This window comes from Tauraco erythrolophus, chromosome Z (assembly GCF_009769465.1).
Source record: "Tauraco erythrolophus isolate bTauEry1 chromosome Z, bTauEry1.pri, whole genome shotgun sequence".
Classification (NCBI taxonomy): domain Eukaryota; kingdom Metazoa; phylum Chordata; class Aves; order Musophagiformes; family Musophagidae; genus Tauraco; species Tauraco erythrolophus.
Window position 1 is genome coordinate 44,537,006 of NC_141496.1, and position 17,496 is coordinate 44,554,501.

Sequence of the window (17,496 nt, forward strand, 5' to 3'; positions counted from 1 at the left end):
CATTAAGCTTATTGCACAATTCTTCTTCTTCTGATTTTAGCAGATATTCTAGGATCGGAAAGGCAAAGATGTCTGTGGAAGAATGGTTAACTGAGAGAGGCCACGCAGACATCGGCCACCTAGCTAGACAAGACCTTGGGAAGCAAAGCACCCAGCTAGTTTAATTGGCCACCTAGCTAAACAAGACCTTGGGAAGAACATCCTGTTTTCCAGATGTCTACAAACAAACAGGATGCCTGCAGATAGATAAGGTACAGCAGAAGGGAGAAGGTAACCGCAGATAGGACCCAGGGGAGAAATTGATTTCAAATATATCAACCAATCATGAGCTTTCCTTTTGCAATATGCATGAGCTAATTAAAGCGATTATAAATGTAGTATTGTTTAGCAATAAAGACGAAGCCTGTTGATCACTCATATTGAGCGTCCTGGTCTTCCCTCCGTCGCAACAAATGGCAACAAATGGCGCCCGAACAGGGACCCTAGAGCGAGAGAACAGGGACCCTAGAACAGCGATCACGGAACAGGAACACTAAAACGGGACTTTGACCACGAGCCACGGTACGACGGAGTCCGGGAACCGGTCCTGCTACAGCAGCTCAGGAGGCGAAAGAGGCGACAGCGAAAGCCCCGCGCCCGGGAGGAACTAAAGAGGGTCCCGCCGGCCACGCACCGCCGAGGTCTTGCAAAGGCTGCAACAGCGCTGACGTCAGGTATGGATAGACAAGCGGTGTACGATTTGCTTAAATGCTTTTTAGAAAAGCGAAGCACACAGGGTATAGATTATAAAAAGGAATTGCCAAGTCTATTAGCGTATGGAGTCGCGAGAGGCTATTTCTTAAATCCAGATACAGTTTTTGACCAATTAGAGTGGCGCAATTTCGGTGATAAATTGTTTGAGGAAGTTATAAAAGATAACAAAACAGCGAAAAAACTTATGAAACCTTGGCACGCAGTTTTTAATGCTCTCTTACAACATCGGGCAGAGCAAAAAGCTGCCGCAGCAGCTTCGGCGAAGCTGAATGATCCCACTGGGTCTGGTTCTGCCATTACTTCCCCAGGAGAAAATATTAGTAATCAGGCGAGTGAATGCCCTTTACCCCCCTCAGTGCGGTCGTTAGTAATCCCCAAGGGTTCCACGGAGACATGGAGTCAACCTCCACCGTCTCTTGACTCTGATCCATCAGCCCCCCCATCGGGGGAGGAAAGGAAATCTGAGGAGGGACAGGACAAGCACCCGCCGAGCAAAGACAGCGCTAACCCCTCTCCGGATGGAGAGAAAATAGCTAATGAACGGCAGCAACTGTGGCAGCAGATCGCAGAGAATGCCCTTCTTGACGGCGAGCGAGAAGTTGCCACAGGCATTGTTCAAGAAGCCTTTCCCGCGCTGTATTCACCACCGGATGCCCAGGGCAACATTAACGTAACTCTCACTAATCTAGATTGGAAATTATTGACTCAATTGCGGGCCACGGTGAGTGAATCAGGCATAAAAGGGGAACCCACTCGACAAATGCTAGATTATATTTGGGGAACCAATGTTTTACTCCCAAGCGATATTCGTAGCATAATGAAGCTGATTCTGACTCAACACCAGCAACTCCTGTTTAATGCCCATTGGCAAGCTGCCTGTCAGGAGTCAGTGGCAGTAGTTAGACAACCAGGAGACCCGTTACATGGAGTTACTCTCCACGAACTGCTGGGTCTGGGACCTTATTTCCGAGCCGAAGCGCAGGCACTGCTGGGGCCAGATAAAGCAAAAGAATCAATGCGACTGGCCAGGCTCGCTCTTGATCGTATTAGGGAGCCGGGAGGAATTCCCTCTTATATGGGTATTAAACAAGGAAGGGAAGAACCTTTCGGAACCTTTATCGATCGTGTCGCAAATGCGATACAAGCAGCAGGAGTGCCCGATTATCTTAAGGGTACTATATTGAAACAGTGTGCCATACAGAATTGTAATCCAACCACACGTAACATCTTAGCCACATTACCAGGGACATGGACCATTGAAGAGGGATTAGAAAGAATGGCTCAGGTACCAGTAGGGCCACAAGCTATGTTAGCTGAGGCAATTAAAGAGCTCGGAGTCAGCTTACGCGAACAAGCGAAGGCTACTCAGAGCCAAGTTCTTGCAGCCCTTGCTCCTTTGCAAACCTCAGCGCAGCGATTAAACAACCGCGCCCCCTCCCGTCTTCGATGCTTCCGTTGCGGAGTTGCCGGACACATGAGGAAAGATTGCGGAATTAACCCTGTATGGTGCAGGAATTGTCGATCGGATACTCACAATGATGCTGCTTGTCGTCGCTTCAGCTCGGGAAACGGACGATCCAGCGGGAGGAACCGCCCCGCGACGACACAAAAAGCGGCTGCTTATCCAGCAACCTGCAATCCTTTTCTCTCCGACCCGCAACCAGCGGCAACCTCGGACTGGACCTTGCAACAGCAATAGACTGTACATTGATGGACTCTAAATGGGCGACCTGCAATGGCTAAGACCAGTAGTTGGTATTCCTAATGAGTTGCTAAACCAGCTACGTCCACTGTTAAAAGGAACTGATCCTGCGACACCTGTTCAACTCACTGCACAGCAAAAAATGGTCCTACAACAGATAGCAACTCTGATTACCACCCGCGCTACCCACCGACGCCTTGAAGACCTGCCTATTGATCTAACCATTCTCTGTGGGGACCAATATTTAATGGCAGCCTTAACCCAGCAAAAAATAAAAACGGGGGAGAAAGGAGGGACCACCGTGGTGTTGGAGTGGGTCGCTCCTCCGTTGCAGCCAAAGCGTACGATACAAGAGAAGGTAGCTACGCTAGCGGAATTAATCAAAAGAGGCCGGCGCCGTATCTTGCAAGTGGAAGGCGCCCCGCCAAAAACGATCTGGGTACCCATAAAGCAGACAGACTTAGAGTGGTATCTGCAGAACTCTGAAGATCTTCAAACAGCCCTACTTTGTGACGGAGCTGAAATAGTGACAAAACCACTGCCGTCACCCATCCTCTCATGGATGGAAAATGTGGGTTGGATAACTAAGCCGAAACGGTCTAAACATCCTATTGCCAATGCCCTCACAGCCTTCACTGACGCTGGTCGTCGGTCTCGGACGGCTGCGATCACTTGGAAAGAAAATCAAGAATGGAAACATCAAATTTTGCAAGCTCAACCAGAGGACTCCTTACAAACCTTGGAGCTTTTCGCAGTGGTATGGGCATTTATCAGTTGGAGGGACACACCATTGAATATCGTCTCAGACTCTCTTTATGTCGTCGGCGTAGCCCTCCGCATAGAAGATGCCGCGCTGCGAGAATCAAAAAATCGACGCCTAACGGAACTACTAGTCAGCATGCAGCTAGCGATCGCACACAGAACTGCTCCTTATGCCGTTATACATATACGGAGTCACCAGTGGGAAGAGGGCCTCGGGGAAGGCAACACTAGAGCAGATCGCCTCGTAACAAACGTTATTGAGGCTCCTCTGTCCCCGCATTCTCGGGCTCGAGAAGCACACTCTATTTTCCACCAAAATGCAAAGGGCCTAGCCCGAGCCTATAAATTATCTATAGAAGCAGCTCGAGCCATTGTTAAAGCTTGTCCTACCTGTAGCTATCACAATTCCGGCCTAGGACTCGGATGCGGAGTTAACCCCAAGGGTTTGAAATCTAATGAAATTTGGCAGATGGATGTTACCCATGTTTCTGAATTAGGCCGGCTAAAGTATTTGCATGTGACAGTAGACACATACAGTCACATGATTTGGGCTACTCCGCAGCCGGGAGAAAAGGTACGGGATGTCAAGCGACACCTAACCAGCTGCTTTGCAGTGTTGGGGGTACCAAAAGTAGTTAAGACGGATAATGGTCCCGCGTATAGCAGTAAGTCCTTGAAGGACTTTATGCAAATGTGGAACATTACCCATACTACCGGCATCCCCCACTCCCCTACAGGGCAAGCAATTGTAGAAAAAGCAAATGGGACGATTAAGCGGTATCTGACAAAGTTCAAGAATGTTGCAGATGTCAGAGAACGAGTACAGAAGGCACTCTTTGTCTTAAATCATTTATGCGTATTTGGGGAAAGTAATGACCCCCCTGTGGTCAAACACTATTCTGAAGACAAACCACCCAAGCCGTTAGACATGAAGGTCTTTTATAAAGACGCACTCACGGGTCAATGGTTAGGCCCCGTAGAAGTGATATATCTAGGACGTGGTTATGTATGTGTTTCTACCACTACAGGTAACATCTGGGTTCCGAGTCGCTGGGTAAAGCCTGCGGTGGGAGCTGCTGGAAGCCTCGGAAGTCAACAGTCTGGGACCCCCGTAGATGACCTTACCCCTTGAGACGTCAAAAGCACAAATCAAATGCCACGTCTGTGCCACCTGTGACCCTTGGGTTCTGTGCGTATGCTACACCTGTGAACGGAAGTGGTGGTGTCGGCTGTTTCGAGCCCAACGTTGGTGTGAACAGTGTTTAGTAGAGGAAGAAAGAGCAAGTAGAATTTTGTTGGTTACAGGACACGAGTTACCAGATACCCGCAATTATTGGGTTAGTTGCCATAATTGGTACCACATAGTACGTAACCAAGCTCGGAAATTGCTACTCTTGCAAAAGGAGTGTAGCAGAGAGTGCTTGGTGCCCGCCTCTTAGTCAGTTGAGAAAGAGGAGTGGAAACAGACAAAGTTAAAGTGTGCGAAACGGTTTAAGTGGAAACGAAAGAAATGGCGTCATTAGTAAGCCAATTATATCTTATTTGCCTAATAACATGCAGCATTTATACGCTTCAAAATAGTATCTTTGAGCCAAGAGAAAATCTCTGGGTCACCTTAGCCCGCTCACTTAACACGACTAGTTTTTGCGCAAGCTTAGCAAGCCCCTCTTCTCCCTTTGCAACCTGCCTGATAGGTGTACCACTGAATGGGAGCCTTGAGCCCTTTAACCATTCCATGTCGGAACTAGGAAAACGATATAACATAAAAAATTCCACGAAGTTTGGTTCTTTCAACCAGAATCTTAAAAGCGTATTTGAGAGGTATGATGATTGGGCTTGGAGACTCCCGGTAGGCCCAGAACCCCAAGAGATTGATCTGGTAGATTCGCTCAATGCCAGCTTCTGTATATATATTGGGAAAGGTGCAGATTCAAGCAATAAAACTGCACCAACCATTCTGTCTCCTATTGGTAATGAGACACAATGGCAAACCACTTGGTGCCAAACAGTGGTTCTTAACAAAACCCATCCTGCCTTTGGTACATCATCACCCCGACGCCTTCCACAAGGGTATTTTTTGATATGTGGCAATCGCGCCTGGTCCGGTATCCCCACATACCCGCGAGGGGGACCGTGCACATTTGGGCAACTCAGTCTGGGAGCTCCACTGCGGCACCCTAACGCAACACACAGGTACCGCTATAAGAGGGACATCACTGAAACTTTATCTTCCGACTGTAATGATGGAGTCGAATTGTGGAATGCATGGGAAACCATATTTGCCTCAATTTTTGCCCCAGGTGTAGCTGCCGCCAGGGCACATAATAATATAAACAAATTGGCATGCTGGGTAGTTAAGCAAGCAAATGCGACCAGCAGAGTCCTTTCACTTCTTGCTCAAGATCTCTCTGAAGTGCAGCATGCAGTGCTGCAGAACAGAGCTGCAGTAGATTTCTTATTACTAGCCCATGGGCATGGGTGTCAGGACTTTGATGGTATGTGTTGCATGGATCTGAACGATCATTCTAAATCTATTCACAAAGAAATTCAGGACCTCGTACAACACTTCCAGAAAATCAAACAGGACACCGGACTTTTTGGATTAGACGCGTTAGGAAATTGGATGGGGTTAAGCGGATGGATCAAAGGCCTTTTACAAACAGGAATAATGATCCTTGTTATGATAATAATAGTACTTCTTTGTGTAAGTTGCACCCTTTCTTGTATTAAGGCTCTCTTTCTGAAAACAACCACTCGAGCGTATGTTGTGCAAAATAAAAACGGGGGAATTGTGGAAGAATGGTTAACTGAGAGAGGCCACGCAGACATCGGCCACCTAGCTAGACAAGACCTTGGGAAGCAAAGCACCCAGCTAGTTTAATTGGCCACCTAGCTAAACAAGACCTTGGGAAGAACATCCTGTTTTCCAGATGTCTACAAACAAACAGGATGCCTGCAGATAGATAAGGTACAGCAGAAGGGAGAAGGTAACCGCAGATAGGACCCAGGGGAGAAATTGATTTCAAATATATCAACCAATCATGAGCTTTCCTTTTGCAATATGCATGAGCTAATTAAAGCGATTATAAATGTAGTATTGTTTAGCAATAAAGACGAAGCCTGTTGATCACTCATATTGAGCGTCCTGGTCTTCCCTCCGTCGCAACAAATGGCAACAGATGTCTGTTCATCTATTGGGAGTTACAAAAATCACACCACTTCTTTTATTTTTTTCCCCTCCCTAATAATGTATGAAGGGGATGCTGTTACTCTTTTTTTTCCTCTTTACTTTTCCTTTGTGACTTTCTGCCTCTCTCCTCTAAACTATTGCCTTCAGTCAGCATAGCCCTCAAAATAATGACACAGCTTCTAGATAACAGCATGGAACAGAAGCAATGACTAGTCAGCAGCCTTCTCACATGATATTCCAAGACCTAGCAACATTAAGACGCTGCCCCCCATAAACTAATTGATGCTAAGCCCTTGTGGCTTGAAAAAAATTGGAGCAGATTGTAGTGATATCGAAACTTCTGTCACAGAAGTTTACATTGCATCATCTCAGACCGGTTTTTATGGTATTAAGCCTCAACACACCTATGTAGGAATATTATCCCAGTTTCACAACTAAGTGGGAGGGAGAAGCCAAGAGAGGCAGAAAGGGGTTATCTTATCAAAGGTCACAGTGAGTTTGTGGCAAAGCTCAGTTTTGGTTCCTACTCCTATGCTAAAACCCACAGATAGCAGCCCTTTTGCTCTCTGTAGAGCTGCTTTTCTGATTAGCAGCAACTGTCAGTAGGCTTTATCACCTACCATGCTCTTGCTATGAGATGTATATGGCATGCTCTGATGTCTATTTCATCCAAGCCCTATCCTTCGGGGACATTGTATAGAATGTATTCATTCATTCATTCACTCATTCATTCAATATTTAAGGTTCAAATTTGGGTATATCTCTAATTCTTTTGCAGAAATCCCATTTCTTTTTTCCATCTTGACTTCATTTGTCAGGAGTTGAGACAGTGGTGTAGTGGCACCTGAGAGTACAGATAGAAATGCTGCAAGCAACTTGAGTGGTAATATTTCCTTTGTAGAAAAATTCATGACAAGAGAATGCTTTTCTTCTGTGCGATATTTACTGAAACACTTCCAACAGAAGCTGAAGAGGGTCAGCCAATTTTTCAGTTATTCCTGCTTCAACAATTGCTGTTCCTTGTTCCAGAAATTCAGTGGATAACCAGAAACCAGTTATTAATGTGATTCATTTTAAATAGGCAAGAGAGGCAGAATTCAGATGGAAGGAACTTTCCATCAAGTTACTTACTCTTTTCATTGCCGGCCAGAAATAAGTGCTTGATAGCAAGTTGTTTGAGAATGCAACCACATTCTGAACAGCTGAGTGATCTGTTAACAGGGATGAATTACTTTTATTCAGCCTGGCTGAAGATGCTTGCTGTATTTTTAAAAATCTGTTTGCTGAAAGAGCCATTAGTATCAAATATTTTGTCTTCATATGTTGGAATAAGTACTGTAAACTATGCCAAACGTCCTTACAAAAAGAATACGATTTAGATGACATAGTGACATTCATTGTCTGCAAAGGAGCCAGAACAAATACAGACGGCTGAGGAGATGTTTAATTCAGCTTTCCTTTCCAATTTTCATTTACCTCCATTTAGACAGCTGCAAGGAAAAACTGCATGGGGAAACTTCCAAGTGTCTCTGGATGAATTCAATTACTTTGACCATCACAACTGTTTTCTTATCACAAAGAAGAGAAATGGAAGCAAATACTGGTACAGATGCCTTCTGGGTAGTGAGATTTAATGCTATTAGGGACAACGGAAACATTGCAAATACAAGCTAGGTCTTTAAGTTTGACAGTGAAAAGATGAAAAACATTTCCTATCCAGAACAGAAAATCTATGTGGATATTATCCTGTATTTTCATTGGTCAAATTTTTTGTATGAAACAAGACAAATTTTCCTAAGCTGTAAGGATCAGCATGTTGATACACTGATCTCTGAAAATTTTTTATTTAAAATTATTTGAAAATGGCATTTTTTTCTCTGAATCAGAGATCAGTGATTACCCTTCTGAATCTTTGTCTTTCTAAATAAATTAGCTCGAGACTTGGGCAGGTGACCTCAGAGCAGAAGTGATCTGTTACTCGTTTTAATGGCTGATTGAAACCCGAGTTCAGATCATGACGGGCTGCTGCAAGTCCGTCATGAACTCAACAAAGACTGAACAATTTAACTAGAAGTTAAGTTGAACCTTGGATTACCATTTTCAGATTACAAAGAGAGCAAAGTACTGGAACAGACTGCTTGGGAATGCTGTGAATTCTACATCACTGTCACTGTAAAAAGCAAGTTAGAAAAGTATGTCAGGAATCATTTATGTAAAGTCAGTCTTCTTGTAGAGCAGAAAAACAGAATAGATAACCTCTCAACACCATTTTTACACTTATTTCCTATGACTGCTTTGTATTTAGATATGCAAGCAACATATACGTAATTTAAAGTAGCCTTTGTGTGTAGTTTAATTATTTGGTACTGAAGTATGTCTTAAACAGCAACTAATCGATTGTTTAAAACATACTAGACTGGAACAAAACAAGGAGTTTGTTCCAGTCTAGGTCCTGTATTTTCGTCAACTGATAACTTCTTTGTTACTTTCTTCAAATGATGTTTATATTGCATTTTTTAACTTGTTCCCTTTATAAATATAATGATACACTCATATTTCTTCAGGCTTGCTGCCAAAAATATTTTCCTGTTTGCTGCGTGAGGTGTTTGTAGTTATTAACAGTTGCTCCCACTACTTTTTAAGGAACGAACAGAAGAAATTGCAGTGTTTAGTGCATCTGCAACTTGGTGGGCTGCTAAGGGAGAGAAAAAATGCCATTTTCAAATAATTTTAAATATGTTGCCCAGAATAATTCCTCTCTGAATCATTTCTTATAGTGACAAACTATTACCACCATTGAGAATGCATGCCTTTAAATTCAGTAATTTGAGATAGAAATACGCAGTACTGTCGTCTGTAGCATGTTATTGAAAAAGCAGGGCTGCTTGTATGTAATCAGCCACTGCTGGAGAATCCGATCAATTTGTGTCCTGGTCCAGATGAATAAGGGTAGCAGAAACTGGTTAAAAATCTATGCATGCTTAAGTAGTGTCCTGGTCTCTGCTGAGATAGAATTACTTTCTCTTTTAAGCAGCTGGAAGAGCTCTGTGTTTTGGTTTTAATCTGGGACTCGTTATAAGAAGAACGCTGACAGCGCACTGATGTTTATAGTTGGCACTGTCTCAAGGACTTTTCAGCTCCCGAGTTTTTGCCAGTGTGCAGGTGCATGGCAGGCTAGGGGGGGGGCATGGCTGGGACAAAGAGTCCACAATTCCCCTTACAATTTGAATTTAGATTTAGGATTGAGGGCTAAATTGGCCAATGAAGTATTCCATATGATGCAGCGTCATGCCCAGTATATGGATGAGGGTGGATCAGAAAGAAGGGCTTTTGCTCTTCTGGGGTGGGGTGGAGGTCTCACCCTCAGACTTGGAGCGCTGTCTCTTGCTCGTTCCTTTTTTGCAGGCCTCTCACTCATCTGGCAGTGTCAGGACTTATCTGTTCCAAGATTGTTTGCTGGGACAGGACAGGCCTTGATTGCTGAGTGGTGAGCAATCGCACTGCGCATCACTTGTTTGTATGTATTATCATTTTTTATATATATATATATTCATATATTATTATTACTACTACTACTTTTACTTTTATATTATTGTTATTATTAAATTGTACTTATCTCAACCCACGAGTCTCCTTCCCTTCTCCCCTTTAATTATCTTCCCTGTTCCCCTGGAAGTAGGGGGGTGAGTGAGCGGTTGTGCGTCCTTTAGTTGCCAGCCGGGCTAAACCACAGAAGTAGGCAGAACAGTAATTTAAAAAATACTGAAACAGACCAACTTACATACATAAAAGTAAACCAAGAAAGCTGATAGTTTTATGAAGCTGGGTTTTGTTTCTATCAGAATCAGAAATGGATTGTTTGGTCTTTGTCATTATAACACAGCAGATGTTAACAGTGAAAGATCAGGTTAGGTCACTCAAAAGCAGTTGTGACGGGAGACTTGACTATGTTAGCATTAAAGGGCACTAACGCAGAGCCAATATAGCACATGAGCAAAACTTCTTCAGGAAGCTCACTAGAGCACATCAAAGATGTCTAAGTCTATGTTTGTGTCAGGCTTCTGCCATTCATCTCCTTGGCACTCCTCTATTGTAGTATGACAACTGGGTAAGTGCATTCAAGCACAAGTTTCTTCAGCTTTCTAAAATTCAGGCTCGCAGACCTGAAGGAGGACCATGAGCTTTAGGAGGCTATTCATTCTTACTCTTCAGGCAGCACTGCTGCTGCTCATTAAAAGCCAAGCTTTGGGCTTCGCCCATACTGCAGCGAAGGTCTACCATGAGAAAGCATTACTTGGTTTTGAGGACCAAGGGCTGGTGGGGTACAGTTACGCCACTTTCATGCATCTGTCGAACTGATGTGCCAACTTCAGGCAGGCTTGCAGAAGAGCCCAGCAGAGCTGCTGAGCACCTCCCTCTCGCGCAGAGGACACAGTCCCCTTCCAGACGCGCGGCTGCGGCATCGCCCCAACGGGCCCGAGGACCTGCCGGTGGCCACCTTTCCTCGACAACATCATCCATGAGGTCGCCCTCAGTCCTGCGTGCTGCCGGGCAAGGAGGATCCCACCGCGGGCAGGCAGAGAGCAGCACAGCTGCCGCGTACAAATAGGTGTCCACTTTCCCGCCGCCTTTCCCCCTTTCCCAGGAATCATAAATAACCTTTCCCTCCGCATCTCTTCCCCAGCCCGGGAGCGGGGGCCGGCCGCCACGGCCAGCCACAGCCCTTATCAGCTCTGCCACTCGCCTGGCCACGGCAGAGGCGGTGTCCTGGGGAAGGAAAGGGGTTGTGCCAGGGCGGAGGGGAGAAAAAAAAAAAAAAGGAAGAGAAGAGAGGCTTTTGCGGGCAAGGTTTCTTCGGCCGAGGGAGGAAAGGGGCCTCGCCGAGGGGAACGCCGGGGGGGCCCCGAGGGCGCGGCGGCGGCGATAAGGGCCGCCCGCGGGTGCCCCCGCCCCGCCAGAAGGCAGGAACCGGGGGCAGCGCGACGCCCTGGGCCCGGTGGCCGCAGCCTTTCGCCCTCCCTTCGCCCTCCCCTCCCGCCCTCCACCCCGCGGGGAGGATGCGGAGGCCCCGGGGCCGCGCAGCACCCAGGGGCGCGGCGGCGGCGGCGGGGACATGAGCGCGGGGGGCGGCCGGGCGCTGGGTCCGCTCCTGGCGCTGCTGGCGCTGCTGCAGTGCGCCGGGCGGCTGCGGGGTGAGTGAAGTGCGGCCGCTCCTCTCGCCGTGGGCCGCGGCGGGGCCGTGAGGGCGGGGCCCTTCGGCCGAGGCGCGGGAGGCGCGAAGGGACGAGAGGAGCGGCGGAGGGCGGGCTGTGAGCGGGTGGTGGGCGGCGGCCCGGCGGTGGTGGCGAGGACGGGCCTCGGAGGGAGCGGGTGGCCGGAGGCCGCGGGGCTCCGTGTCGGGCACCGGGCGGTGGGGTAACAGTCTCGGCGCCGTGCGGCGGGGGCTGTGGCGGCAGCGAGCGGCGTCGTGTGGGCCCGGCCCCGGCGGGAGCCGTGCCCGGGTGAGTGCCGTGAGGTGACCGCAGTGCCGGTGTGAGAAATCGTGCGGTACTGAGTGAGGAGAAATAAGTCGTGAAGTTGCGCCTGTAGCAGTAAGGGAGGGAGGAAAAAACGTTTTTTATCTCCTGGGGCAGCAATCTGAGGAGGACACTCCCATGTCTTATCAGAAGATTGAGGTATCGTGAGAAAGTTCTGGACGTGGCTGGTTTTACGTTTAACTTTCGGATCTCCATTGGCTACCGTTGCATGCTGACAGTTTTGTTTTCCGTTCTTATTGGGAACACACGCAAAACTGTGTGAAACCATGGAGAATTAGGGGTAGGAATCCGTGGTGCTTCCCACAAGTCTTAAGGCTCTGAGAAATGCACTGTGAGTAGAACGGCAACACTGTGCGTGTGGAAGGGCCGTTTTATCGCATCGTTGATAAATTTGGTGCGTAAAAAAAAAGCTGGCTAGAGTTTTCAGCTGCCTTCACTTCCCAGCTACAGTTACGTATATAGGCACCATGTAAAGACACAAAAATTTTGTCAGAGCTGCTCTATATGCTGTAAGATTTGTATTCTGCAAGAACCACACCATCCTTATCAATGTTAGCAGCCTTAGAAGTGAAAAAAATTCTATACTGCCATGTCCAGCATCATGAGACAACATCAGCTTGTGCAGCATTAGTTATTTCTTTAAAAACGTGAAAAGGGTGTAAGCATATACATGCTTTGTCTACATTCAAGCCTTCCATTCTGAAGTTTATTGTTTGGAAAGCGAGTGCATGTGTGAAGATAACAAAAAGAGGTTACAGAAATGGAGAGAAATGCACATAATGCACTAAAAGTGTGAATACAAATAAGGGAGTAAGCTCATATTTTATTTTAGTTTCATGTATATTTATGGCCCTATTAAATTACAGTGATGCTAAACTACTTCAAATATAAATTCATTTCTAAAATTACTGTAAGTCGTCTTCCTGCTAGCAGCATTCTCAACATCGTTTTTGTGAATAGCTTTTATACCATACACGTTTATGATAGAAGACAGAAATAGATTGATAAATAGCCCAAACGTCTATGCATAAGTAATAGAAATAAATTAACAGAATAAACGAGGAAACAGAAATCAAGACAAAAGAGAAAGAAAATGAAAATGGAGAAAAGATTAATAATATTGGATAGAGCTGTTTCTCTTGTAAGCCTTGAAGCCTTGCTAACTGCTGAAAAGCTGTTTAGTTTGTTGACAGAAAAATAGATGGATAGAGAAAACCGTTTAGTTATTTTGTTTAATCCTTTCTGTTTATCTTTGGTCTCTGAATACTGTGGTTGTGGTTTTTCTGCAGGTTTGAAACTGAGATGGGAGGAGATGGGGTTTTATTCTATGTGTTTTAATCTGGATTTTATCTCCTCTTTAAATTCTGTGCCAGTTACCTATACCAGACCACCTTTATGATCCTTTTAGAGGAGAAGAAAAAAAAAAAAAGGCAAAAGAAGTAATTGTGTCTTTTTGTTCTCAAAGCAATTTTGAACAGATCAGTTGCAGATGTCTGTTCAACTTGCCATGTTCATGCTACGTGTCATCAAATTGAAGGAAAAAGTGTCTGCATCTGTAACTATGGATTTGTAGGCAATGGAAGAACCCATTGTCAAGGTAGGCTGCCTGTTTTTAAATTGTAAGAAACTGTGTACATTCCTAAAATGTTCTTTCTCAAGTAATATTACTGAATTCTTCAAAGCACTGTAAAAGCTTTGTCATTTCCTGGCAGAACTTCCAAAACCTAGAATATGTGTGGATTGTTTTTATTTTTTTTTTTTTTTAATGACTAGCCATGAGCTGTACTTTACTTGTGCTAGATGTAAGTATTGTTTCGTACTTAGCTGCTTAACTATTTTATTCAGTTTCTGCTATATAATGAAGGATTAAAATGAATTTTGTCTTAGAAAATATAGGGGTTTATAAAACATTTACTTTTAAAATACAATGTACTTGGAATGGTTTACTTAATATTTTTTATCTTAGCTTCAGAAAAAAAAAAATAGGGTGGGCTTCACTTTATTATTTTTTTTGACCTATACATCGTTGAACTGCAAACTAGACAATAAAACTGACAATTCAAATCAGTGCTTTTTTGCTGATTTTTCCAGTTGTCTCAGATTACTGGGCAACTAAAAGTCAATTACGTAAGTTGAAGGTCTGTTCTTAATAATAGTGCACATATATACACAGATTTCTTAAGTACAATGCCTGTTACATGAAAAGCATTGTTCAGCGTTGTTTTGTTACTGTAGCTGATAGTGTCCTTTTAATACTATCTCATACATGACCAACCAATATGTGAAGCAAAGGATGATGTCAATTGCTGTGTCTGAGTGCATGTAATAGTTTACCACTGCTTAAAGAGGATGGTCCTCCACCTCTGATGTCTTCCACTCCCATCTCTTCCCCTTGCTTCACAGGCACTGGCAAGTGCTGGGCCCTGCACAGTGTTCAGTTGTGTCATTATTGTGGGAGGAGGTGAGCTGTGTATTTTGCCTTTCTCTGCCAGTTGAGCGAGTTGGGTAAGATCAGCACAAGCTCTGTTAAGTGCTGCAGCCAGTGCATCCTGTGAGGAAGTGCAGAAGTGGAGAGCAGGGCCCTCTGGTTTCAGCAGCTCTTAGATCAGCTCGGGCTGTGTTGTGAAACTTTATTCGCAGTTTCATCCAGGGACAGCAACCTCTGTTGTTCTAAATGCTTCATCTTACTAGCAGTGTTTACATCCCAAATAACTTAGAAAGGAAAACAGTATGGGGAAGTCTGGTTACACAAGAATGAGTGAGGAGGGGAGGATATTCTACTTTTCTCAGTCTCTCTCTGATATGTTTTAAATGCGCTGACAGATAAGGATGAATGCCAGATTGGAGCCAGCAAGATCTGTGGAAATCATACGCTGTGTCATAATACACACGGAAGTTTTTACTGTGTTTGCCTTGATGGGTACCGAGCCTCCAACAACAACAAGACATTCATTCCCAATGATGGCACAAACTGTACAGGTAGACATCACATAGAACCTTGAGCACTAGGAATCCAGAACTTAGTTTTCTACTGCACAAATCTTTTTTTTTTCCTGTACCTTTAGAACTAACTTTCTAAAAGTATATCAGAGCACTTTCTTCTGTGGATGCAAACACTTACTTGACATCTAGGTCCTGACAGCTATGAATTAGTTCCATTTTGCGTTCTTTCTTTGTTACAAATCATTGCTTCACAGTCACGTTCACAGCAATAATCTTTCCAGAAGAAGGATCCAGGTCACAGAACATAAGATGATACTTATTTTTCTCCCAGAATGTAATATTTGTGCTTAGTGCAGAATATTAGCCAGTTCTTTGTTGCAGTAATGAACTGTTGTAACTGATTAGGATACTTGCAGATAGGGGATTTTTCTGAGATTGTTGTTGCAGGAGATAACATTGGAAACTGTCAGGTAAACCAGAAACAATTTAAAAGGTAGCTAGCTACAAAATTGAGATTCCCTTCCTTCCAGATGCTCTTAACACGAGGCAGTGGTAAGCTCCCTTGTTTCCCAGGAGAGCCATCAGAAGCTACATAGAACCCTTCATGGGTTGCTTGTACTTGTTTTAAGCTTGGGTCCTATGTTAATTAATTAAAAAAAAAAAACTATTACGAAGTGCATATATTTTTTTCTGAATTTTTAGATATAGATGAATGTGAGGAGTCTGGGCTCTGTGGTCGTAATGCAAGATGTGTGAATACTGAAGGAAGCTACAAGTGTTACTGCAATGATGGTTATAAATTAGAAAATGGAGAGCATTCTTTTCATCCAGATGGGAACATAGTTTCATGCAAAGGTGAGTCTTTGGATGCTGTTTTTGCTAGCAGATAAAATCAGATCTTACATGATATAGTGGTTCCTTCTCTGACGTGTGCTTTTAAGTCTGCGGGGCAGAACCTGTCTCTCTGTGGGCTTTGTGTGCTGTATGATTTTTTTCTCCTGGGGTTAGGTTTGTTCCAGTGATGTCTGGATGGTGGAGTCGACAGCAGATATGATTTCTACAGACTCTCAGTGGTGGTTCGCGTGTGCAGAGTCAGAGAAGCTTAATAATACCATGAAGGTGATGTAGTTACCTTCATGGAACTGAAGGAATTGAGGGGCAGACCGTTTCATTTCAGCCTATCTGCAGCGCTTCACCTTTCCCATGCACAGGGAAATAAAGCCATGCTTTGGGGCCTGAAATTTTCCGATGGTGTTGAAGGGTCATTCAGCCATTGCTGTGACGAGACTGACGCACGCAAAGCACCATCACATTTCTGTGTCTCCTCTTCGGTGTTGTGAATGGCTCCAGCTGTATCTTTGTAAAAACGTAGCGCAATACCTGGTTCACTGCGTCCCTCTTACTGCGGCCAGTACAACTCTTCAACTGTTATCTTCTACCCCTTTGGCAAACCCTCAGGTATTCATCAGATGAAGTGTGTTTTGTGACGTGACCACCCAGTTCAGGTCATTTTAAAGTGTTTGTGTGTTGTGATTTTTGTACTGTGAGGTCTTTTAACCCAATATCTTTGCAGAAATTGGATGTGGTTCCCCTCCTGAAATGAAGCATGGCTACATTGTGGGGAACTACAGCTTGCTACCAGGAAGTGCGGTTCATTATGAATGTAAAGAAGGGTTTTACAGCAATGAGGGAAAATTCTCATATTGCACTGCAAATGGAACTTGGGAACCTGCCACTTTAAGCTGCAAAGGTGAAGAGAGTCTTAAATCTTTCTTAAATTCTTCATTAAGGGGGTTTATATATGGGGAAGTGTGTTTGTGAAAGACAGTAGACTGTTTCCTCAATCCAAAGGATAGTTTTTCAAGATACGGCTATTTGCAAGAAAAGAAGAAGATAAAAGGACAGGTTATAAGATTGTGCTACCTCCTCTTGTCAGTGTCATGACATTTTTTGATGCTGGTCCTTGCATTTTTACAGGCACTGCAATGTGTCCTTGTGCCTTTGAACCAAGGCCTAGAAAACAACTAGATTTCTGTAGCATTTCTTGGGAAAGGCCACTGAGTTGGAAAGCACCAGTGACCTCTCATGAAAAGAACAATTTTTCTGACAGCTTGTGAAGTTTTCTTCTGAGGTTGACTGTAGATGCAAAAGAGAGGCATCGTGTCAGCCCTCATGTCTGTATAGTCGTCGTGATTTTAAGACCATTTGTGCGTGAGCGAATGCTTTCACATCTCTGTAAAGTTTCCTGTAAATGTCTTTAAAACTTCCTCTTGCTTGAGTGTTCTAATCGCCCCTTCTGTTGAAATATTACTGCTTACAAGGGCGGGATTTTATGTTCTTGTGAGTAGTTAGGAAGTGTGTATTAAGTAAATGACATGTGAAGTGTTAGCTAACAGAAGCTACGCTGTGTAGAACTATTCTACAGCAGAGGATTGTTGTCCTGAAAATTGTCACTTAGTGAGGAGAGTTGCTTTCAAATACAAAAGCCCTCTTGGTTTCTAGTTCTTTTCTGTTGTTGTTTTTGTTTTTGTTTTTCTTTGAGAGTGGATAGAAATGTATTGTTTGTATATGTGTCTGTTGGAAGTGAGTAGGTTAGAATAATGCTAAAT

At 44.5% G+C, this 17,496-nt stretch overlaps 1 protein-coding gene across 1 annotated transcript in view; it reads left to right on the plus strand.

The window, feature by feature from the left end:
- Positions 1-11,520: 11,520 nt before the first annotated feature.
- The window catches only part of SUSD1 (sushi domain containing 1), a 44,025-nt gene continuing 38,049 nt past the window's right edge, over positions 11,521-17,496 (plus strand). Inside the window, exons 1-5 of the mRNA XM_086629351.1 lie at positions 11,521-11,599; positions 13,410-13,541; positions 14,768-14,923; positions 15,590-15,742; positions 16,461-16,637. Coding sequence (XP_086485477.1) covers positions 11,521-11,599; positions 13,410-13,541; positions 14,768-14,923; positions 15,590-15,742; positions 16,461-16,637 — 697 coding nt within the window. The remainder of the gene's footprint in view (positions 11,600-13,409; positions 13,542-14,767; positions 14,924-15,589; positions 15,743-16,460; positions 16,638-17,496) is intronic.